The sequence below is a fragment of the Ursus maritimus genome, unplaced genomic scaffold (assembly GCF_017311325.1).
Source record: "Ursus maritimus isolate PB19 unplaced genomic scaffold, ASM1731132v1 scaffold_28, whole genome shotgun sequence".
Lineage (NCBI taxonomy): Eukaryota > Metazoa > Chordata > Mammalia > Carnivora > Ursidae > Ursus > Ursus maritimus.
The window spans coordinates 35,796,601-35,821,832 of record NW_024425341.1 but is presented as its reverse complement, the minus strand read 5'-3'; the positions used below and the strand labels follow the sequence as shown (position 1 = coordinate 35,821,832).

Below are 25,232 nucleotides of genomic sequence, written 5' to 3'. Positions count from 1 at the left end.
ATTGGCATGGATTCTAGATAGTGGCCCACTGAGACTATAAATTAAATTTTTAATCTACAATCACAATTCATGAAAAACTATCATTCTAAGTTATGGTGCAGGATGGTAGATATTCTTTTCTGCATTCTATCATAGAAATATATTTCTATACATCAGGATTTCATGTATCTGTTTGTTATATATTTTCTTAAGGTGGAAGTCAAAGTGAAGTTGTAACCGCTGGTAAATATACTTATTTGTTTAGTAAATTTGCTGCCCTCTGCTGTTCAAAATATTTTTTAAACAAATTTGTTTCCTCTAAGAAATTTCTATCTCCCTTTAAAAACAGAATACTATATGGGAAAGCAGAATTATAAAATCACGAATTAGTAATATTATTAGGTATATAATATCAAAAACAATGAGATTTGAAAGAACCAAAGATTCTTTTTCTTGTGGATGAAGTACTAGGCCTCTATAGACAGAACAAAAACTACCAGAAAATTCTCTCTAATGTCAGGGTGCCTGGGTGTGTCAGTCAGTTAAGCGGCTGCCTTTGGCTCAGGTCATGAGCTAAGGTCTGGGATTGAGCGTGCATCGGGCTCCCTGTTCAGCTGGGAGTCTGTTTCTCCCTCTGGCCCTCCCTGCCCTGCCCCACTCCGCTCATGTTCTCTCTCTCTCAAATAAATAAATTTAAAAATTTAAAAAGAAAAAAAGAGAAAATTCTCTCTAATGCGATTACCCTAAAACTCAGCTCCAGTAGAACTATTCCATAAAATATTCATATCCTACCGCCATCATCTAAATGATAACTGGAGAAAAACAACTTTTTGGTAAGACCAAAATCTCAATTAGTACTTTTATACTATTGAATAAATTGTAAATTGAATCAAGTTTTCTGCAACATTTCCTGTAGTAATTACAGGATATTCTCCACAACATTATAATAGTAAAGCAAAATAATAGTTTAAAAGAAGGAAAAGAGCAATCTCGATACCAGCATGCCATTGGGGGGGGGTGTACACGTGTGTGTTTTCTTCCTATGCTCATCCAGACACAGGCTTTGTGATATCATTTAAAGCCTGTACAAGCACATGGTCACATTCAGCTTTCATCACCCACCATCCCGCCATGAACACTCCCCAGAGTTACTACACGCTCTTTACCATTATGATCACCACATATTTTGGATAACTTAGGCCCTTTCACTATTTTGTTATGATGCCTCAAATTTTCCTATCACTGTCTGTAGCTACCATTATAATCTCCTATTATAAAATATTGAAATAAAAAGCTCATCTCTAAAAATACTCTGGATATAATTGATTATTGCATACAGACTGTATTCTATTAACAAAATGGGAATTCAAAAAGGCTGAATCAGTCTCATCAGGCGCGTATCATGTAAAAGCATTCAGGATATTGTTGGGTAAAGTAAATGCTCCCTGTCTGTTTTTTTCCATTACGAAAGAAATTGTATGTATTTTTCAAGTTGTTTATATTAACACTCCTCATTTTTCTATCTTAAATACAATATTCAGAAACCACCGGGGGGGGGAGCAACTCAACTACAAAAATTGGCTTTTTCTCTGAATTACAGTGTCTACAAAACCAGAGTGGGATTCTCTTGCTCACCCTCTCCCCACACTAAGCCAGCTACAGTAGTGTGAGACCCCAATCCCCTCCAAATCCCCTTCTCCAGCTGAAGGTAGACAGGTAGAAGGTGATTTTTGGGGTGGTAGCTCATAAAATGTGATCACTCCTCACTTTCTGGGAGGCTCCTTGTCTTCACATCTTTTCAGGGGTCCAGACCATTCCTAAGTTATTGTGTCTCCCCAGGGATACCTTACTTTTCTGAAACATTTCCTCCTGCTAACTGGTGTCCTCTTCGTTCCATGGAGAACTTCCATCTAATGAATCAGTGTTTCCTTCACCCCTCTTTCTTACAGCCCCCTCTCCCAACAACTCCGACACCTGCTCCAAGGGAACCTGGCGGGAAGCCTCTTTCTGTTTCACCGTATGGAGAAGTAACCGGTAGCCCCTCCCCTCCGCCCAGGACTGGCCTCCCCATACCAAGCCCGTGCACCCCGGGTCTTTCCCCCACCTGGGTGAGCTCCTTCCTTCATTACCTTTTCTAATGCCCTTTGGGAAACTTGGGGGTAGCCCTTGCTCTCCAGAGGCTAAGGGGAAAATCAGAGTCTAGCTACTCACCCCCGCCCCTTGCTGCCCCTTTCTTTCTCAACTAGACCCCAGGTTCTTCATGCCAATTGACCCCTAATAGCCTCCCAGCACCTCTCACTCCTCCCCCGACCTCTCTTCCCACCTTCTCCCTCCCCCTCTCCGCCAGGCTCTCCATATATCTGCACCCAAGCCAACTGTCTGCAGAATGCAGCCTTACATGCTGGGATCAATGAGGGCAGGGGCGGTGGAGTGACTCACCCAGATGAGCTACTTAGTGACTAAGTTGAGTCTATTTTAACTTTAATGGGCTAACTTTAGCCTATTTCTGGTGTGCTATCCATGCTCGCTCTGGCTCTCGCAGAGTTTTTCATAGTTTCTGCATCAAAGCTAAGGGGCAAACTCAAAAAAGAAGACAGAGGTAGGCAGAGAGAGTGACTAGGGGCCTAGGTGATGCCATGGAAGCTCATCTTCATGTCCTAATTTTACTCATTTTACTTTACGTCCTTTGTTCTCTCCTGCTGAGATTTGTTGGATGAGAGTTGGTGCATGTTTGCGTGCGAATGCGCGTGCGTGTTTTTCATACCACACGGCGTTTCCCTCACTCAGCTCAGTGTGCCTTTTCCTTCCCTTTTCCTTCACATCTGCTCCAGACTGATCGCATAAATCCAGATGACATAGAGTTAGAAAATGAGCCCTGGTATAAATTCTTTTCAGAACTGGAGTTTGGACGCCCGGTAAGTGAGGCTAGACTATTAATTTAAGAAAATTAGGAGAATGTTGTTTGATTTATGAAACATACCTTTATCAGAAGAGCTAGGTGTCCTTTACAGAACAAAAGCTGAATGTATACTGTATAGACAAACTGGGTACAGCTGAGCCCACATCTACTTCCGTACCAAATGGTTAAACCTGCTCAGACACTTCCTATGTACTTTTCCTTTACCACACATCATGCATTAGGATGATGGTATCTAAACAAATTCAAAATGATCTTGAGATAGTTTCTGTCCTAGAATATTCAGATGATTGTTAGAGGTTTATAGAAGATTTATAGTTGTTTACAGTCCATTTTGGTCTAGTTCAATCGGGAGAAGTAACGTGACATTTATAATAATAATTACTATTATTATAGCTCCCATTTGCTGAAGAACTACCAAGCACTGGCGAGCGCAGGGTTCTGAACTCATCATCTCAGTGAGTTCTCTGGAGATGCCTCCAATAAGAAGAAACCAGAGACCAGAGAGGTTAAGTAGTTTGCACAGGATAGTAAGTGGTAGAGTCAGAAGTTAAACCCAGGCCTATCGAACACACCAAAAATCTCTGGGCAATTCCCACAATAATACATGTCGGTATACTCCACTATAAAATACCTCATTTACTCTTAAGGATATAAGGAAAGAGAAAAATAAAGAAATCCTATGGACCTTGATTTCTAGTTTTATGCTAGTGAAACATCTTGTCTCCTTACGAGAATTGCTTAGTCTGTTTGGGGTAAAGAATCAACTCAAGCCCTAAATAACAATTTCCTTTATTAAAAGTTTCATTTGGGAACTCTACCTACCAATAGCTGTACATTTGATACGCGTCAGTTACATATTTTTTATACTCTTACTGATGTTTCTGAATTTTAGATTCTTAAAGAACAGAACAATTCCACTGCACAGAACTTTGTTGAAGATCAAAGAGTGTAATCTTTCTTTTACCATATCAGACACTGATTTATATACTCATATAAACTGACCATATATTGGATACTGGGTGGTTATAGCTGTCCGTCTCGTCCATTAAAATGCAAAGGACACTTGGTTAGATTCCTTATCTTATTGAACTGGATCAAAAGTGACTGTAAATGAATATAGACCAAAGAATTTTTCCTCAAATTTCTATAACTACTAGGAAAAGCATTTTCTCTCATTTTTTCCCCTAATTTGTATACAAGTATTTACATAAATGCAATTTATTTTAGAGGGAAAAAAATCCTCTAGCTTTATTTTGTATGTATTGTTATTATCAATTACATGGTTTGTAGGGACTAAACCAATTTCTGTTTGAGCCTAAATTATCAGCATTTTTCTATAATCATTTTCAGCCCCACATGGAAACTCACCAGCATGCTCTCCACCTGCTCCTTTAATGTGTCTTTAATATACCTTGCATTCCTTTGTGGCTAGAGACGATGGGTGCTCATTTTGATCTGATGCAATGAGTTTATAAATATACTAATCCCATCACTAGTAATTTTGCCCAGTGCTTGAGAATATTTATGAACATTGCACTCTTCCTCCTAGGCCACCCCCATTTGGCTCCATTCGTGCACTCTTTATGTGTGTCTGATGCTATCAGCACTCAATTTCTAACTGTTGTCACCTTTTCCACATGTCCATTCCTTGCTGCCATTGACTCTCCTCCATTCCATCTCTACACTTCTGCTTATGTGGTCCATCTACACCCAGCCTCCTAAAAAGGCTCTGGACTATGTTCAAGATCATTCTTCTGGTGTTTCCAATGAGGTAAAAACAAATTATTCTCTTTTTCAGATTTCTCTCTTAGCAGCTGTTACTGTGATTCTGAACCATCCGTGTTTTTAACAATTCACCATAGTGTCTAAGCTATTTTGGAAAATCTATCTTTGAATCATTGTGTTATATCATTGCTTAGACATTAATTATTCCAAAGTTGTTGTTGGCTCTTTCTGAAATGTAGGTGAAGAATCATTCCAGCCATAACTTTCCATTGAACTATTCAACACAGTCCTGGTATCCAGGAGTGTGACAATTAAAAATCAAAAGTAGCACTCTTAGTGCACATATCAACCATCTGTTTTGATTAGACTGTGTCAGATATTATGCAGAGTCATTTTATCATCATGCTTGGAGGTGCAGAATGACAGGTTCTTAATTACATGTTTATGGCCCACATATTCTTAAAATTTATGCAAGTCTTTCATTTTCCTAAATACAATTTGTGGATTTTAGCATCAGATAAAATCAAGATGAGGGCTGACAAACAACTGGGACACATGTCACAATTTCCCAGTTCCACACCCTTGACAGACATTACTAATCCTTCTCATTGCTATAATCCAGGCAGCCACTATAATAGATTATAACTGGCATATGAGATGAATTGCATTTGGTATCTCTATTTTAGAATGCTCACAACAATCTGCTAGGTAAAAAATTTATGCCAGGCAATGTCAAATTGTATTTGATTTAGTCAAAGAGAGTATGAAAAAGGAAGAAACTATCCAGAGTCAAAGCTTTTTATCCTGATTTCTGCAAAGAAAAAATGAAATTATTTTGGAAAGCAGATTTAAGACTTACTAGTTGACATAAGCAAAAGTGACAGTTTTGCTAAACATCAGCCTCCCTGTGGTAATTCTTAAAAGCAGCTAGAATGGGAGCAGAGTACATAAACTGGTTTTACACAGTAGTTTCTCTGTGGTCCTAAATATATATGAAAACAATAAATAACTTATCATCATCAAAAAGTCTTAACTGGTTAAATATGTACAACTAGAAAATAAAACTAATAAGACACCGATGCCTCAGGAAGTACTCTTGACATACAGTGGTGACAACTAGAATTATGGGCACAGTCTCAGCAGGAAATCTCCAACTTCCTGAAGCTTCACTTTGCAATTCTGAATTATGCATCAGAGGGCATGTTCACCCCCGAGAAGTAATCAAAATATTTATATACTCAATAAAAAGCAAAATAGAGTAATCAAGAACATTCTAGGTTATTGAATGCTTTTCTAAAGGCTTGTGCATTGTAGACAGGCATATGACATAAAGACAATCAAATACGACAAGCAATTCTATTCTGTATGTTATGTTACCTTCACATCTGAAGAAAAGGTATCATTTCAACATTCCAAGGGCCCAAGAATTTACTTGGGAATTCAATTTGGTCAGAAATTTTTCTGATATTTTGGTCAGATAGTTCTAGGATGTTTTTAAGGTGGTTCTTTGAGAACTGACAGAAAATTTAGAGATCACCATGTCCAACTCACTCATTTTTATGTCAAGAAAAGTAGAGCCCTACAATTTTTAAAAACTGTGTCCAAAATCACAAGGTAAGATGGTGGCAAGTTAAAAATAAAACATAGATCTCGTAGCCTTCACTTCCATGCCATTCCCTTTATACCACACTTCTTAGCATGTCCAAGAGATGTATTTAGAATTCAAATCTTTTAGAAACAAGTTATTTACTTAATACTATTCCTTGTTAACTATTTTTGTGACATAAGTTCCTAAACTACACTATAACTCTTGGGCTAAAGATATAGAAACTTAACTCTCTGCATTCCATATGTGCTGGTATTGGCAAAAAAGTCACATAGAATAGCACTTTGCTGGTGGTAAAACTAATTTGCCATTATCTCTTTGGAATTGAAAAGGAATATTGTATGATTCTGTAGCATATTAATTTCACATCGTGGTGTTTCAGAGTGTAAAAAAATATTCTGATGAGGTACTGGATTCTACCTTCAATATCCTTATGTAAAAGATTTCTGGTAAAATCTGTAATTGATTACACGTTACCTTAGCTACCCTTTATCAAGTGCAAGCATATGCCGCGAACAACATACTTTCTAATCCATAAAACTGAGAAACTGGCATTAATGAAGAACAATTCAGGACTTTTAAGCAAAGTTTAATCATATGATCACTTAGCAGAAGGAGTGATTCAGTGTCAATACTTTTTTTTAAATGAACTTCATTTAGGTATGTTAAAAAATGGTAATATATAAACTCAGTAGATCATAATAGGTAAAATAGGTTACCTCTTTTTTGGAGACGATTTCCATTTCAGAATGAGTATCATTCATTTAATTATCATAAAGTTTTTCTCTTAGTCATCTATCTGGATCTTTTACTATTTCCTTATAATTTAATATTGAACTTTTTCCTTTGACTATACATAAAATCACAAAATTGGTTTCAGTTTATTTTGGATTGTGGAAACCAGCACAAGGAGGAATCATTGTAGTTTCTTTGCCTAAATCTAAAACACAATTACTTTATCAGTGGAGAGCCTTCACTTCTTACGCTGTGTTTTATCCCACATTACAATTTTGTTTAGGCTCATTCCAAGCTTGCAATTCAAAATTTCTGATCACTCTAGGGAGATTACTCTAAGGATGTGCTGCAATTGACATTTTTTATATCAGCAATGGTTTGTGATTGGGTGTCCCACGAATGCTGTGAACCACACAAACAGCAGCGCTCTGAGGCTGTTTAATATTGCTCTTCAGCAAACATATAGAATTAATATTTCTACATCAGAATATAATTATCTGGTTTTATTTACTTGTTTGTTTTCCTTCTTATTTAGTACTTTTTTTTCACCTTCCCAGTGTCCAATTCAGAGTTCAGCAAGCTAAATGATCATGTATGTAAATTTATCAGATTAGTGGACTGAATCTTTTTCTTCTAATTTTATATCTGTTGAGAACCTAGGACTCTAAATATTTTCTAGGAATTACAAATACTAGAATATGCTTTTTCTGTCTAAAAGGAGGGAGGATATTCTCTAGCAGAAAGGTGCTTTTGTTTGCTTCTGGGCAAGATTCCATTCTCACTCAGTAAGATGGAATTAAATGAAAATATTAATTAACAGAACCAATTTTAGAGTTATGCATAAGAGGACTTGTCAGACTGATCTACATAAAGAATCTACATAAAGAATACTAATATTTTAATTGGTTAATTGGTGCTAATTTATAAGTAGAATATAAAGTTATAGAAATAGTTTTTAAAGTGTGGTTTCATTTCCACTAAGTAAGTTTTTAATACTCTGGTAAAATATTTCTACATGTTAGGAACTTAAGACAAAATCTGTCAAATCCTGCCTTTTTTTTTTTTTGGCTGACATTTTTAAACTTTCATATGAAAGGACACTTTTAAACTAGAATTTCAGTTCTTCATTGGACCAAAGTTTGCAATAAATAACTGATCATCAAATATGCCTAAACCAAGTCTATATATATAATGTTATATATATGTGTGTGTGTGTGTGTGTAGTATTACACATATATACTTGTATATACATTTCCCTGTACATGCTAGACATCACACCACAACTACTTTCACTTATTTTCCAGTGTTATTTCATATACTCAAGAGCTCAATACAGATCCTCTCTTGCCTTAGATATTTCAGCATTTATTCCAGGCGATAGTCGTGGGGAGTGAAAACGTCATGTCTAATATTTTTGCCTAATATCTATTTCATTGTACTGTTCAGAATGGAGGAGTCTGAAAATAGTGTGTACTACAGGCATTTGTAATTATGTATCAATTTGTATTTTCTATTTTTCTTTATTCCTACAACCATGGAAAACCAAGAGTTGATTTTCTCATGAAAATGTTAAAAATCCACTTAAAAAAAAAAAGGTTATATTTTGCTTCATTAATCATTTATTTTAAACCAACCCTGAACTTAACTGAATAATGCCAGTCTGCACCTGATTTAAATACCAGGCAGTTTAGTTTCATTTCAAACCAAATTCTGTGGTATTATTAAAATGCCATGTCTTTGTTGACAGAGGAAAGATGTCTCAAGTTCTGCTTAAATGTTATGTTTTAAAGAGAACATCTGGCAATGTGATAAAAAAATTATAAAGAAGGTTTATGTTGTATAAGGGCTGAATGATAATTACAAATATTTTTTTAAATATCAAACCATTCCTTTATGCAGAAAATTTCTATTTACAGTCTATTTCCTACATGAATGAGTGGTTAATGACTTTTCTTTTCTCCCCCAGGCAATGTTTGGGCTGTGGATAATTTGAGTTAGAGAAATACAGTGTAATATAGCAAAAGAGAAAGTAGATAGGAAGAAAATAGAAATCAGGTTACATGTTTCCTCTTTGAAAGACATTTTATAATATTAAATTTTTATTTTGCCTTGGTAAAAATTTTCATGGAACTATTTTTCTATCTTAACAGGCCTCCTTGTATCAGTCCTCTATAGACAGAAGCCTGGAAAGACCCACTAGGTAAGAACATCATTACATCATGCGATCAGAATATTCTATACCAGTGGTTTCTTTTTCAATAGGACTACTCGGTGAAATAATAATGAGGATTATGTTATCCCTCATTATTATTTGGAGCACCATACTTTATGAAGTTGTTTTATTTTATTTTTGTATCATTTCATATGATCATATTCAAAAATTTATAAAAATTAAGTGAAATAATTCTGGATTCCTTTACCAAGAAATTCTTCCCTTCCCTGTCTCCTCTAAACCCAGTTTTCTTTTCTTTAAATGGCAATTATAAAATCTAATTTTCAATATTATTAGATAATACTTATGATAGTATATTTTTAAAGTATAAATTACTAGAAAATTTCTCAATTATGTTCTATACATATTTTTTCATTATATGCTCACCACACAAATCAGAAACATTGTTACTACCAATAAATAGGGGCTTCCTAGATACCAGACATTTTAAGTACATAAACATATTCAATTCTTAAGACACCACAATGAGTTAAGTACTATCCTCCCCACTTTATCTCTGAATAAACTAAACTTAGGTCCCATAACTTAGGAAGTTCACACAGTTGGCAAGGAGCAAAGACAAACTAGAACTGTACCAGAAAAACCTGGAACCACTAGTTCTAACTGTTCTAGGAGTCTGCCAAGTTAAGTTCTGTTGGTGGGCTTTAAATATCACACTTACTTTATAGCATGGCAGAAATTCAGACACAGTCCAATAGCAATAGTGAGTAATACAAATTCTCAGCCACATTGTACCATCAACAACAAATATTGATATAACATTAACTTGCCCCTCCATAGATTTCTGTCAATGTAAGTCAAAAACTTTATAAATAGGATCCTTTGTAAATTGAGTTCATGAGTGCCATCCAATGACATCAGTGTCACTAAGAAAAATGCTCCTCCAAGTCCTCCTTTTATATCTTTTACATCTATATGTGCTCCTAAAATGTTTGAATTTTAGAGTTCTAATCTGACCTGAATATCACTGGAAAGACACACAAACCCTCACATGACAGGATAGGGAGCAGAAACAGGTCTAGGAGAAGATGGGCGTCCTCTCTAGAAGAACACAGACAAATTCTGAGGTCTGGCCCCATCGCTATACTTGTAAAGTGTGCGTTCCATTCACTCATTTATGAAAGGGGATAACTGTGCGTCCCTCACAGGTTTGCTGTGCAGGCTACACCAGACAATAATGTCAGCAAAGCAAAAAAGCATATCGCTGGCTCATGGGAGCTGGAGGTGCTCTTACTGCTGTTGTTGATGTAATTTTCTGTAATGATTTGACAGGCGGCATGCTGGGTGGTGTGGTGTGCATCTCCCGTTCACTGGTGTTTGGCTTAAATGATACTGTATTCAGACCCAGACCATGATAAAACCTTCTGCCATTATAGACTGTTGACACCATTTCATACAACTGGGTGAAAGTCCCCTTTAATAGTTTGCTTGTTGGCCAGAGTATCAGTCATTTGTTATTTAAATAGGAAAACACCAGGGCTGCCTGGGTGGCTCAGTTGGTTAAGGGGCTGCCATTGGCTCAGGTCATGATCCCAGGGTCCTGAGATCAAGCCCCATGTCAGGCTCAGCCGGGAGTCTGCTTCTCCCTCTCCCTCCCCCACCCCCATTCGCGCTTTCTCTGATTTCTCTCTCAAACGAATAAATAAAATATTTAAAAAAAAAATAAATAGGAAAATGTTAGAATTTGAGTCTAAGGGTTTTCAAGCTATGAGTTGTAGGAAAAGCCAGAGGGAAACCTTGAGGTAAGAGAAATTTGTCTCACCAGCTGCCTTGCTTTTCGGAGTCTTTTCCTCCACTGCGGCATGCCGTCTCTGGATATAGTCATGTCGTTGGAACTCTTCTTTGGAGAGAAAAGATACGTGACACAAATCACAACGCTGAATTGTCAGTCACAACATATTACACTAAATGGAGAATTTTTACTTTAAAACATGATGATCTTCCAAGAAACAAGGCAGAGGATCACAGGGCAAGAGAGGAAAAAATGAAACAAGAGGAAACCAGAGAGGGAGAAAACCATAAGAGACTCTTAATCTCAGGAAACAAACTGAGGGTTGCTGGAGGGGAAGGGGGTGGGGGGAGGGGGTGACTGGGTGATGGACTTTGGGGAGGGTATGTGTTGTGGTGAGCGCTGTGTGTTGTGTAAGACTGATGAATCACAGACCTGTACTCCTGAAACAAATAATATATTATATGTTAATAAAAAATGCAAAAATAAATAAATAAAAATACTTAAGGTCAGCACCTTCAAAAAATATATAAATAAATAAAAATAAAGCATGATTATAAACATATCCACACACACAAAAAAAACAGCACATGGATGTTTATAGCAGCTTTATTCATAACTGCCAAAACTTGAAGGGACCAGGATACCCTTCAATAACTGAACTGAGAAACACACTGATGCATGCATGTGATGGAACAGTATTCAGCAATAAAAAGAAATGAGCTATCGCGCCACCAAAAGGCACGGAGAAATCTTAAAATCAGGATATTCAGCGGAAAACAGCCTTAATATCAACTACGGACTTTAATTACATTTATTAATAATGAATCAAGATGCTTCATCAGCCGTCACAAAGGTATCACAGTAATAGAAGATGTCACAATAGGAGAAACTGTGTGCACCAGGAAAGGGAGCATGTGAGAACTCTCTGTACTTCCCAATTAATTTTTCTGTAGACCCAAAACTTCTCTAAAAAGAAAAAAAATACAGTCTACGAATTTTTTTAAAGAGATGATTATAAAGAAATAATGTTTAATAGCAAGGAATGAATTCTTAGAACTGCAGTTTCGGGGCAGTGGGGGAAGAGTCATTGTGCTGTCACCAGTACCTTCGGAGTCACAGGTGCACCTCCTCCAACACCAGCCTAACGGAAGCCGATTCCTTCTTCTAGTTCTGCGAGCATGGCCAGCGACTTTAGGAAAAGGAGGAAGAGCGAGCCTGCGGTGGGGCAGCCCAGGGGCTTGGATCCGAGTGCGAGCAGGACTAGCCCGGGGCGAGTGGACCTCCCGGGACCAAGCGGCACCCTGACAAAGTCTTTCATCAGTTCTTCTCCTTCTTCCCCCTCAAGAGCAAAAGGTGAGCAATAGTAGATTAACATGTAAGCAATTTATGAGCTTAATTTTAAACTAGGGTGCTGTGTAAGAGCTGGTTCAGGATAACCATGCAGAGAGAGCCGGCATTTAAATACAGTATCTTGAATACAATAGAGCTTCAAACCAATAATTTATCTTTTTTACACAGACTAGATCGGGTTGGCGAGCCATGTGAGTGGCTCGATGGACTCTATCTTTTAGCATATTCATGCTTTTTCCTCCAAATACATCATTTGTGGGTTTTTCTTGAACAAATTCGAAGTATCTAACTTATTGTCAGGCTATTAAAAGATTACATTTATAAATATTTGCATATTGTCAAAAATGTTCTAATGTTACTACAACTAGCAAAGTTAATCACATTTATAGAAGAGGAATTAGAAGTAGCAACAGAGAACATTATTGCCTAAAACACTTTGATTTTGGTTTGTTTTTTTTAATTACTTAGTTCTAGATAAAAATGTGTCTGACCTACAGAAGTTACTTCCTTAGTCATCTGTTCTGTATTTTGGTGAACGTTCATACAGACAGTAGAATATTATGGTGTTTGATTCAGAACATCCCACTAGTAAGAACTAACTGGTTTCAAGCCATACTTAGAAAATTTAGATATCACCAAGCCATTTTTCTGTATGGCCTGTCTCCTCTCCGGAAATTCGATGAGCTGTGTTGAGAAAGGGCAAGTCTTTCCTTTAGGTCTCTGAAAGACTGCTCAGTGCATTCTTGCCGTGCTAACCAGAACATTCCCAAGATGGAGACTGAGGCTTGAACCGGCATCTACAAGTGCCGGAGGCCATTGCACATTCGGGGCCCCACCACCTCCCCCAGTCTCCTGGGGTTGAAACAAAACGCAGAAGGAATCTGAAGTGTGTGAAGAACCCAAGCTCTAACAGAAGTTTCCATAATATAGCACAGATTCAGCTACACACATCAGACGTAAGTGCTGAATGTGTTGCCTTGTGGTAATTGAAGCTAAGCAGTAGCTGGTTTGTGTGCAGAAAACAGGCAGTTTGGATGACTGGACTCTGGATGGGGGGAGGCACTAGCCGTCTTCCGTGGCCTAGTCACACTATCCATACTACCGAACATTCAGAAGGAGTGAGCCCCTTTTATGACACCTTTCATCAAATTAACAGAGATACTTTGATCAGATTCTACTCATTTATGCAAATGAATGCCTTAAGATAATAAATAAGTCATGGAATACCATTGATTCATTACGCTTGGATAGCAACCAAAATTTAAAAGGTTTCTGATTAATTTGATAATTGCTTTTATCCCAGGGAGTGTTAAGTCAACTTCCTTTCCCCAATATTACACATCTACTCAATGTGCTTATCTACTTTTGGAAAATGTGGGTAAGATTGTAAGGCAGGAACTCTCAATAACGATATTTTCCTTCATGAGGTTCCCTTCTAAGAAGGAATTTTCCCATTAGATGTATTTTGGCCTTGCATTTATTAGTGAACTCAGCAGAGCAAAAGAAAAGTGTCTTTCCAAACATATTCTAAATTGAGGTCAGTTTTAGCTATTATCAAATTGCAAATTATTTTTTAAAAAAAAAAACCCCTGGAAAAAAAAGCAAGATGCATTTACCTCTGATGGAAGTTTTATATTATATCCACTTATGAGAACCTGCCTCCTAAGAAGTTGAAAGTGGAGCAAGTAAAGAGGTAAATTTGTTTATTTAAAGAGGCTCCACTTGTTTTTTTTCTTGAAAAAATATTAGCAGCAATAGTGCACAGCATCTAGGTTTTGCAATTTTGGAAAGTACTTTGTCTTACTGCTTTTTCTATCTAATGTCCATGAAAAATTATTTGCTACAGTTATGGGAGTGGTATTTAAATGCAAATATAAATTACTCTTTACCTCTCTGTCATTATAAATCAAATGAGACTCAAATCCTGACCCTATTAAGTTGATTAAATCTATATCACTTTTGGCCTTAATTGTTCAACCCTTAAATGACTTATCAGGCCATGCTATTCCTTAGTCCTATTGTGCTTTTGGCACACCATGTTTGCCGAAAGATGTGCGAACACGATAAAAATAGGTAGATTAGCTACATTAATTTCTTTTTATACATGGTTTTGTTAACTCTAATATCTGCAAAGCTACCTTCATTGAAAAAGTATTACCTTGCTTTAGAATCAGGCTTTTCTCTCTAGAGTTAAAGCTATACTTATAACAATCGTGTCTAGACCCAACCATGCTAACTGCTTTCTCTTTGCTGTGCTGTCTGATGCTAAGTGACATGCTCTCCTCTTTGTGAACCTTTTAACTTCTCCAATGTCTCTCTTCCACCACGCTGCCCTGGATTAAAAGGTGGGGATGAGATATGTCCGCCCCTTTATGGTTACTCAGGGCTCAACGGCAACCCCTCCAATGAGTTAGATTACTGTAACGCTTACAGACAGCATTTGGATGTCCCTCGTGACTCACAGAGGGCCATTACTTTCAAGAATGGCTGGCAAATGGCCCGACAAAATGCAGAGATCTGGAGCAGCACTGAGGAAACGGTTTCCCCCAAAATCAAATCCCGTAGTTGTGACGACCTGCTAAATGACGACTGCGATAGCTTCCCTGACCCCAAAACCAAGTCAGAGAGTATGGGTTCTCTGTTATGTGAAGAGGACTCCAAGGAGAGCTGCCCTATAACGTGGGCTTCCCCCTACATCCAGGAGGGCCGCAGTAATGGCAGGTCAAGGCTCCGGCACAGGTCAGCCCATGACGCTCCAGGGTTCCTGAAAATGTACAAGAAAATGCACCGCATTAACCGCAAGGATTTGATGAATTCGGAGGTGATTTGCTCCGTAAAGTCGAGAATAATGCAGTACGAGAAGGAGCAGCAACACAAGGGCCTGCTCCATGGATGGAGCCAGTCCTCCACTGAGGAGGTGCCCAGGGACATGGTCCCCACCCGTATTTCCGAATTCGAAAAGTTGATTCAAAAGTCAAAATCCATGCCCAATTTAGGAGATGAAATGTTATCTCCCATAACCCTAGAACCTCAACAAAATGGTTTATGTCCCAAAAGGCGGTTTTCCATTGAGTCTTTGTTGGAGGAAGAAAATCAGAGTAGACACCCTTCTCACGTACAACGAAGCTACAAGCCTAAAACCCTGGTGCCGATTCATATTGAAGTCACCAGCGAGGAGCAACCGAGAGCTCACGTGGAGTTTTCCGACAGCGACCAAGACGGCGTTGTGTCTGACCACAGCGATTACATTCACGTAGAAGGATCGTCCTTTTGCAGTGAGAGTGACTTTGATCACTTTTCTTTCACATCCTCTGAAAGTTTTTATGGATCCAGCCACCATCACCACCACCATCACCACCACCATCACCGGCACCTCATCAGCTCCTGCAAAGGCAGATGCCCGGCCTCCTACACACGCTTTACCACAATGCTGAAACACGAGAGAGCTAAGCATGAAAGTGCCGAAGAGCCCAGGAGACAAGACGTGGACCCTGGCCTTTCCAAACTTGCATTTCTGGTCAGCCCCGTGCCTTTCCGGAGGAAAAAAAATGTGACTCCCAAAAAGCAGACTGAAAAGGCAAAATGTAAAGCGTCTGTATTTGAGGCTCTGGACTCTGCCCTTAAAGACATTTGTGACCAAATTAAAGCTGAGAAGAGAAGGGGAAGTTTGCCAGACAACAGTATCCTGCACCGTCTTATCAGTGAACTGCTGCCAGATATTCCTGAGAGGAACTCGTCACTTAGAGCTCTGAGGAGGAGCCCCATGCACCAGCCTTTCCACCCACTGCCTCAAGACGGTGCTATTCATTGCCCAGTGTACCAGAACGATTGTGGGAGAATGCCCCGCAGTGCCTCTTTCCAAGATGTGGACACCACCAACAACAACTACCACCACCAAGACCTTGAGAGTGCACGGAGTCTCCAAGGTGGATGAGCTTTTCTTTCCTTTTCCTTGTGGTGCAGACACCCACCATCCAGCTCTTTCACCTTCCATTCCTACCTCTCATCATTCCTAAGCTGTGAGACCACTTGGCATCATTATGTGTTTTGAAGCAAATGCTTGTTGTGCAAACATGTTCTACTGAATAGTCTCATTTGCCCATGTGATATTCGGGCTCCATGTGTGGCTTAAAGTGACCACCAATTCACAAAAATTTACTCATTCAAAATCAGAGGAAAACCATCTTGTAGCTTAACGTTAGGGCTGAAACCACTTACATCAAAACAACAAATTAAACTTATTTTACCAATTTAAAAGGATTCCAAGACAAAGACCATGATTGAGTATCAGTATCCTTAAGAGACTGACAACTCATTTTTTGTTGTAAAGTGAATCAAAACCAGTAATTTAACAAATAGCTTTTTCCTTAATTTTTATAGTAACTTTATGAAGTTATATTCATTCAATTAATAGTTTGCTTACATGCAATATAAAGACACTACTTCAAAACACTCAGGGAGCAAAACTGAAGTATGTAATGTAGTAATTGATGGACGATGAAAAAAGATCAGAATTTGTTTAACGACTTTCTTTATTTAAAGGACACAATGGGATAAAATTTTTGTGAATGTATCTTTAAGCTATGTATATACAGAAGTCTCATCTCCATCACTCAGTGTATTTCATTTTCTCTGCCTTTCCATATCTTATTTTATTTGTTTTCTATTTCCAGTGAAAGAATCCTATATCAACATTTAAATTAGACCATGTAGGTTAAAAGTGACTCCCAAGTTCATTTCCATAGACGGATTATTACCTTGGAGTGGCAACACAAGGACAAACAACAGTTCAAATGCAGAGGACTTTTTTGAGATTTTTTGGGGTGCTTTGACATTTTCAGACAATTTTTATACAATTCTTTTTGTTAATTCTGAAAGTACATCTGTTTACTATGTAAATTTTAAGAAGCTGTAAAGAACATTCCATGCTGAAATTTGGATTATCAACAGTCTTCTATGCATGGGACACTGCAAAGTGCTTTACACACATTATCTAATTAACACTGGCCTGAACCTAGGTGATACGTGTTATTACAAGAACTGTTTCACAGTTGAGACCCAGGGAAGACAAGAGATTTGACCAAAGTCATTTAGGGAGTAGGTAGGAGAAAACAGATCAAATTCCTAGTAATTCAGAATTTGTAGTATAGGATATAATCTCTATAGGCAAAAAAAAAAAAAGACAATTCAAATTTCACATTAATGTAATAGATGTGGCTCGAATGTTAGCTGCCATAGCACACGTTTGCTTATTTTATTAGTATTTATCTTTGCTTTCATTTATACTACACAACACGCTTCAAAAATAATAAATTAGAATTTTTTAAATCAATGCCTACAATTTGAAATTTTCACTGATTGAGACATGTTATAGTTTAAGTTTTTAATTAATTAGCTACCTTTTCTAGTTTTTCAGTATTAGACAATTCCAGTTATTCAATTAAGTAGATCAATAATAATCATCTCTAAATTTTATGCAGAGTACATTATTGAAACATGATTTGAGAGGGCTTCAAAATGCATTTAAATAAAATAAAATATTTACTTTCCCACTCTGTTTAGCCCAATAGAAAAAATAGTTTATATTCCAAGGATTAGCAAAAGTAATTTATAATTTAATGATCAGTATGAAAGACCTAGGATCATAAAAGTATATGAATTTAAAATGGAAAATATATGGCACATAATCCTCTCTCATTCTTGAAAATAACTGATTAAGTTTTACCTGAAATATTTGTGGCCATGCTACCTTACTAAACCTAAAGACTTTGGAATTCACAAATGAGAGAGAAGTAGACATTTATCCTTATATGTTGTCGCATAACTGATATCCCACCTGCTGTTGAGCAGACAATTCTTCCTTATAGTCAAAGCAGTCAAAATCTTTAAACAATGTTTTCCTCTTATGAATTGGCATTTTAAATTCCTTCATAACTGTATTTATTTTATTTTTAATGTTTCTCATTAACCAATATAACTAACTTCATTAAAGGCTAAGAGAAAGAATTTACTAATTTTGACCCAGTTATACTGGTAGAATTCTCTAACAAGATTACTGGGATACTTTTAGCCTCTAGTTACATTTCCACGTATGAATGTGTAAAGTGTGAGAACATTAAGAGATACTTGTAATCATAATTTTGTAATGTAATTATTTATACTTTGTTTTAAGGTGAACAGAAACAATTCAGTATTTCATAAGCAGTTTGGTAACCAATATGGTACTATCTGTTTAAAGAATTTATATCCCTTTGTTTCTTGGAATAAATATAGACTTTCTGATGAGATAGTTGAGCAAAAGGGAAGGCGAAAGATAAAAGCCTTTTAAGCCTTCAGATGACATCTTAAGATTCACTAAATGTTTAATGACCGGGGGGGGGGGGCAGCAAGAAGAGGTGGGGATGGACACATCCATTGTTCTGCGTCACCATACTTTCTTTTTTTTTTTTCTTTTTCATTACTGCACTCTTAAATTGTTCCACAAAATGTTTTAGTTCCTGTAAGCTGTTGCTATTTTCAAATTGCCCATCTTATATAGGCCCTATAGACTAATTATAAATTAGAGGCAAAGGGAATAGAAAGTATTAAATCTTTGAGATGAGAAATCCCTGCAACTATGAATCGTCTACACCGAGTGCTGCAGCATAACTACTCAGCAATGGAACAATTATATTTGTGATTAGAACCCTTCTGCCCCCTCGGACATTTTTCTCTCTTGAAATGCTCTGGCTTTGTGTCTTCTCTCACGACTTTGTAATGACCTATGAGTTTTTTACCCATGTCTTCCATTTTGGTGTCTCTCCAAATCTGAAGGAGAAAATAGTTGCCACCAGGGAAAATGGCTAAAAGGGTCAGCTTTTAATTAAGTGGATACTCACTCCGACCCCGTCCTTTCCCGTAGACCATGAGTCCCCTCGAAGTTACTCTTCCACCATGACTGACCTGGGGAGAAGTGCACCTCGGGAAAGAAGAGGAACTCCGGAAAAAGAGGTAGTGTGTTTAGTGCTGCTTGGGTCTTTTTTCTGCAGCGTATTTGGTAAAGCACTTGTCAGCCAAAGTGATGTCCCAAACCAGGAAAGAACCCAGATTAAGAACATAAAAATGACAGGAGAGAAACTAGAAATCGTTTCCCTGGAGCCTGAGCAAAGGACTCCAAGCAGGATGCCCTCCCAGCCTAGCTGCACATCTCCCCCAACGGCAGCCCGGTTTCGGCAGCGAGGCCTCTGTGAGTCTTGACCTGACACCCATGAATTAACAATGGTGCTTTGCTAGAGTCTTGAGCTGGGCTGCCCCACAGAGGAAGGAGATTTCCCTGTACAAATTTTCCCCACTGATGCAGGGCTGACCCCTAGGTCATCTGTGTTGCAAATCCATACAAATTCTACATAAATGATTTTTGCTGGCCTGCTTTTATTGGAGAACATCTCTGAAAAATCGCTGCTCCTAGGAACCACCTACCAACTAGCTCTCTGTCCACGGCCCTGGCTCAGGGCTGGAGTTCTGGTGCGTGGTATCTGGGAGCTGTTTGATGGCAGCTGAAAGCTGGTCTCGGACTGGCAGCCATTTCAGGAGAATCACTATGGGTGTCATCTATAGTCTAGCACCTGTGGGACCCGCAAAGAAGTCAGGAATGTTCCAGATTGCCTAAAGGTCACAGAATCACGAGGAAAGAGAGTGGGGTGAGGGGATTACTGGGAAGTGGAGAAGGAAGAGCTGGAGTGGCTAGCTGTGGGGTACAGGGTGATTGAAGGAGAGCATGTGTCTCATCTTAGCATGACGAAAGGGCTGGCGTACTGTGTGCTGAAGAGTCCCTGAGCCCTCCAGGGAATGCAAGAGGACCAAGCCTCTGCTTTGGGCCACTAACTAGCCTCCCAGTGAAACCTGGGCTAGTATTTCTCTGCTACTATGTTGAGAATTGTTTAGTAAAAGGGATGACAGCTTCCTTCATGACTTTTCCCATTCTTTTTATTACGATTCCGAAGGAGTTATGTCATTATACAGGACCTAGAGCAACTCACCCTCTGCAGTTATCCCAGGAAAAGCCAGAGTTATACCTGGGACAGACCCTATTCCAGCGTTCATCTTCCTTAGTTTCTAAGATGAAATAGGATATTCAGTGGTTATGATGAAAAAGTCATCTACTATCTTCCTGTTATTGCTTAACTACCTAAATGAAGGACTAATTGGTTGATTTATAAATTGCATAGAGGATTTGCATTATACATGTTTCATCATTCCTTGTGCTTTCATTTCCCTTTAATTCACATGAGATTGTTTTCTTGAAAAAAAATCCAAATTGTTAGTGTTAATTGTTTACCTTCCCTTTCAGAAACTGCCTGCAAAAGCTGTGTATGATTTTAAAGCTCAGACATCTAAGTAAGTAAGATAAGTGTTCATTATACGACTTAGGGTGGCTTTAAATACTTCAGTAATATTTAAGAGCTAAATATTGCAATGAGATGTATTACAAATAAGGTCAAAGTCCCAATTCAGCAATTGGCTGTAATTAGTGTTTTCTTCACAATTAACTGGGATAGGGTTAATTTTATCTTCATTTGAAGTTGAGTTGAGAAACATTGAGTTTTAAATGACACTAAACATGTCAGGGCACCATGAGTTCAAAAGGGTAAGAAAACAAAGTGATATTAAGAATCTTTGTTTCTAGAATTTTCGTGTCAAGAATGAAATAAAAGTAAAGTGTTGGGGAGTAATTAACACTGAGAGAATTTGATAACATTTATCTATCCAACTAGATCCAGGATAGTTTGTGGGGTAGAACAGTAGAACTCTGTACAAAGATTCCCATAACCAAATCTCCGTGTCTTAACACTCAAACTTTGAGTTGTGAGCAAAATTCTCCCCTATAGTTTTTTGATGTTGATGTTTTCATATTCTTATGTTGCAGTATTTTTTTTTTATACCTTTGTCCTTAGGATCTTGTTCATCAGATGGGCATGGGGTTAAGAAAGGCTAGCACTAAGCACATAAAGAGGCTTAAATAGGAGGGAGTCTTCCAGATCTGTCTTGGCCCATGTGTATAGACCTGATTTAAGAAACGTTGGTCTCCGTTAGAATTCAAGATATTGAAATCATTGGATATTGGCATTAAAATACCCTGTGTTGTTTAGACTGAACATACATAATAACAAAATATTCATAAAAACGTCTATTGTATTAATTAATATAATATTAATATTATAATTAATATGATAATTAATGGTTCTAGAAACTGTTTCTGTCATAAGACATACAAAAAATAAAATCACTCAGAATTTGGTAATACTGTTGAGATGGTGAATGTACGAAATAGGAAAATGCTATTTAGAAATTAAGATGGCTTAAATTTAGTGTTTAAAAAAATCCTGAAGAAAAGCTCACCCATCTTTTTTTTTTTATGAGATGAGAAACAACTGCCTTGTTTCTACTACACTCTAGTTCCTATTACTGCTCTTTGGATATGGTGTGACGATTTGTATGAATCATGCCAACTTTACAAAATAATGACACAGACCATGTAAATTTAATTTCCTCTTGTGACAAGCAATCAAAAGCTTTTTGAAATGTATGAAACCCTGAGGAATGACAGGGCATATAACACAGGAAAGGTATCCACCCTTTTTAAGAAAGCTTAATAAAAAACAAACTTAGGGAGAAGATGATATGCAGTGCTCAGGGAAGTGTTTGGGGTGTTAATTGTGTCGCTGGATTTTGTTTGCTCCAAGTGCCAAGCCTGACGCCATCCTCCAAGGCCATGTCCTCATTGCAAAAGCTCTGAGTTAGCAAAGGTTCAAGGCTTGTAAATGGCACAGCCTTTCTGAATGGTTGTCTGCACCACCCCCATCTTTCATGAAAATCTTCCTAGACCCATAAAATCGAATTGTGTAAGCCTTCAGAGAAGTCGATCCAATAATCACCCTTGGAAGCCATCCCCTATTTTTTGGGAAAAAGAAATTAAAAAATGTTTCCCACATACCATAAGTAAACTGGTCTGACTGCAGCTTAATCATATTCCTCTCATTCCATTCTCAGGAAATATAAAGAGCAGCCCCCAGTGTAGCTACTGTATTTGACAGAAAAATCGAGGTTATGGACGACTCAAGCAGCTTTAAAAGACTCCCACACCCAGAAGCACTGAATGTCCCAGAAGGGCTCTTAATGAATAGCTAGCTGTGAGTGCTTTTCGTGCCTAACATCTTATCAATAAGAGACAGATAGATGTATCTGTTTTAAATAAATATCTGTTTTAAAAGCTATTTTTCTTTACCCAATGCAAAAAGTTTAATTTACAAAAATACAGCTCAGTAACTCACTCAATGTAATGTCTCAATTGTTAAATAGGAAAGAGAGATAAAGTGTCATTTCCGAGGGTTGTCAATGGCCACTATTCAAAAGGGTTAGGGGAGGGAGGAAGCCATAATGGGGCTCAGAAACTCTAGGTCTGAGATGAGAGGGACACAGTTTTGAAAACTGGTAAGTGAGATTTCCGTTCTTTATCTTGAAGCCTTCAAAATTTTAAATACAAGCTTTTAAAAATAGAAAATATTTCTTTTCATATTGAAAAAAGTTTTCTCTAATTGACATTTAAAAACAAAAAGCTAAGCCTACTAGTCTCCTTTCCAGAAACAAAACACACCTGGTACGAATAAAGCTGTTGGATGATAAACATTAAATATTTTGCTTTTTGTTTTCTATATCAGGCACTTGCATAAAAGGCACTTGTATTTGAATGTAAGGCTCTGTGAATCTCCTTTGTCTTTAGGGTTACTGAAAATTTAATGCACTTTCAATGTGAATATTTTAGCACTTCTAATTGCATAATCATTCTTTTAATATGCAGCGGCTTTTTTCCAATTAATTCTTGTAATCAATGAGAAATATTCTACATCTGATATCCACCTGTCTCTTCATTATCTGTTCAACACAAATAAATGACCCAACTCCAGATTCTGAACAAAACAATGCAGAAGATTCAAGAGTGGGAAGGCAGATGTCTAGGAAAGTGGGGCTCTTGGGAAAAGATAGAAAATGAGTGTCCTCCAACAAAACATAATTATGGAGGCAAAAGAACAAACAGACACAATTCCCTGGATAATGAAGCTGTGAAAAGCAGATGCAGTGAGGATGAGCAGGTAGGCATGAATTATCCAAAATAAGGAATGTCTTTAGAACTTAAAATTACATACCCACATTTACCTGCTTAGGAAAGAAGATGGTAAATAAGCTTCTTCTTTGAAATAGCCCAGATGGAAAAGCATAGTTAGTGTCTCAAAAATATTTTTATTTTTTAAAAACAAGGGACACCTGGGTGGCTCAGTCGGTTAAGCGTCTGCCTTCAGCTCAGGTCATGGTCCCAGAGTCCTGGGATCGAGTCCTACACTGGGCTCCCTGCTTTTCCCTCTTGCTCTGCCTGCCGCTCCCCTTGCTTGTGCTCTCTCTATATATCAAATAAACAAAATCTTAAAAAAAAAAAAAAGATTTAGGGGTGCCTGGGTGGCTCAGGTCATTGATAATCTTAGGGTCCTGGGATTGAACCCCACATCCAGGCTCTGCACTCAGTGGGGAGTCTCCTTCTCTGCCACTCATGTGCACATGCTCTGTCATTCTCTCTCTCTCTCAAACAAATAAATCTTTTTAAAAAGGTATAAAGAAGGCAACAAGCAATCTGTGGATGTCTTTACACTTAAAACATGTTTATCTTTGTGCTCCATTGAAGAATAAAAGATCTTTTTCTTTATGCAAAATACATTCCTTATCAAGACATTCCACTTAAATGACTCACAACCAGCTTCAAGGACCCATAAATAACCATTTTTCTGGTGATGGCCCTTTTGAGCTAAAGCTAAATCTTTATTTTCCTTGTTGTAAGCTTGAGCGCATCTAAAGGAGACGGGAAGAGGAGTCAAGTACCTGGCTAACAAGCTAAGCAGCTTCAGGACAAACAAAATCAATGTAGAACTTTCCTGCCATTATGCCAAGTGTCACCACTTTTTTGCTATAAACTCATGAACAGCAGTCACCTCCCCTGCCTTTAAATGTCATATGCATCTGCCTGTGATTTCTATCAAATGTGATGTTTATACTTGTTCTTTTTTGAAACCACGCTGAAGTTACAAGGTGATCAGCGAATTCTAAGAGTTTGCAAGGAAAATGCATATGTAACCGGGCTTGACAGATTATTTAATATCAACTGTATATTTCTCAGCCAAATGCAGATCAAGTGAGAGTGTTGATCTGAAGGGTAATTGCTCTACGTCAGGGAAAAACCCACTGAAACCTGTCTCTTCCAGGGAGCTGTCATTTAAGAAAGGAGATACTGTCTACATCCTCAGGAAAATAGATCAGAATTGGTATGAGGGAGAGCACCATGGGAGAGTGGGCATTTTTCCAATCTCATATGTCGAGGTGAGTCCTTTCCTTTCCCTCTTCTGTGGTTGTTGCTTCCAAAGTCACCACAGATCAAGAATAAACAACTGTTTTCCTTCCTAGAAACTCATACCTCCTGAAAAAGCACAGCCTGCAAGACCACCTCCCCCAGCCCAGCCTGGAGAAATCGGAGAAGCTGTAGCCAAATATAATTTCAATGCTGACACAAATGTGGAGCTATCGCTGAGAAAGGTACCCTGGGTGTTTTCTTCAACAGTGCATTTTGAAAGGCTATGTATTTTCAAAACTAAAATAGGCTACCTTTTTCTTAGACATTTTTGTTTCCCCCATGTGCTACAAAGGACTCTATAAGGCCACCCTGAGGCACGTTACCCACCTCTCTGTGTCCTTCCAGATGAGGTCCCCTGCGGGACACAAAGCTTCTCAGAAAGACCTTCCCTCCTAGGCTTAGCATGGCAGGCTCCAGATCCTCTCCAAGGGGCGCCTCGGGCTGGATATCCTGGAGCATTCTGTGTGGAAACATCAAAAGGAAAAGCACTTTCATGCACCTCAAAATATTGTTGTCCTG

The 25,232-nt window shown here is 38.0% G+C and overlaps 1 protein-coding gene across 5 annotated transcripts in view; it reads left to right on the top strand.

Annotated features, from left to right (window-relative positions):
- The window catches only part of SORBS2 (sorbin and SH3 domain containing 2), a 175,917-nt gene that overhangs the window by 124,617 nt on the left and 26,068 nt on the right, over positions 1–25,232 (top strand). For 2 of the 5 annotated variants that reach the window (XM_008710467.2, XM_008710468.1), the window contains 7 exons: positions 9,116–9,165; positions 12,099–12,283; positions 14,626–16,206; positions 19,182–19,270; positions 20,610–20,656; positions 24,568–24,682; positions 24,767–24,895. In XM_008710467.2, the coding sequence (XP_008708689.1) occupies positions 9,116–9,165; positions 12,099–12,283; positions 14,626–16,206; positions 19,182–19,270; positions 20,610–20,656; positions 24,568–24,682; positions 24,767–24,895 (2,196 nt within the window). Of the gene's footprint in view, positions 1–1,928; positions 2,088–4,613; positions 4,671–9,115; positions 9,166–12,098; positions 12,284–14,625; positions 16,207–19,181; positions 19,271–20,609; positions 20,657–24,567; positions 24,683–24,766; positions 24,896–25,232 lie in introns of all 5 variants that reach the window. The other 3 variants (XM_040643396.1, XM_008710473.1, XM_008710469.2) reach the window with 2 other exon arrangements.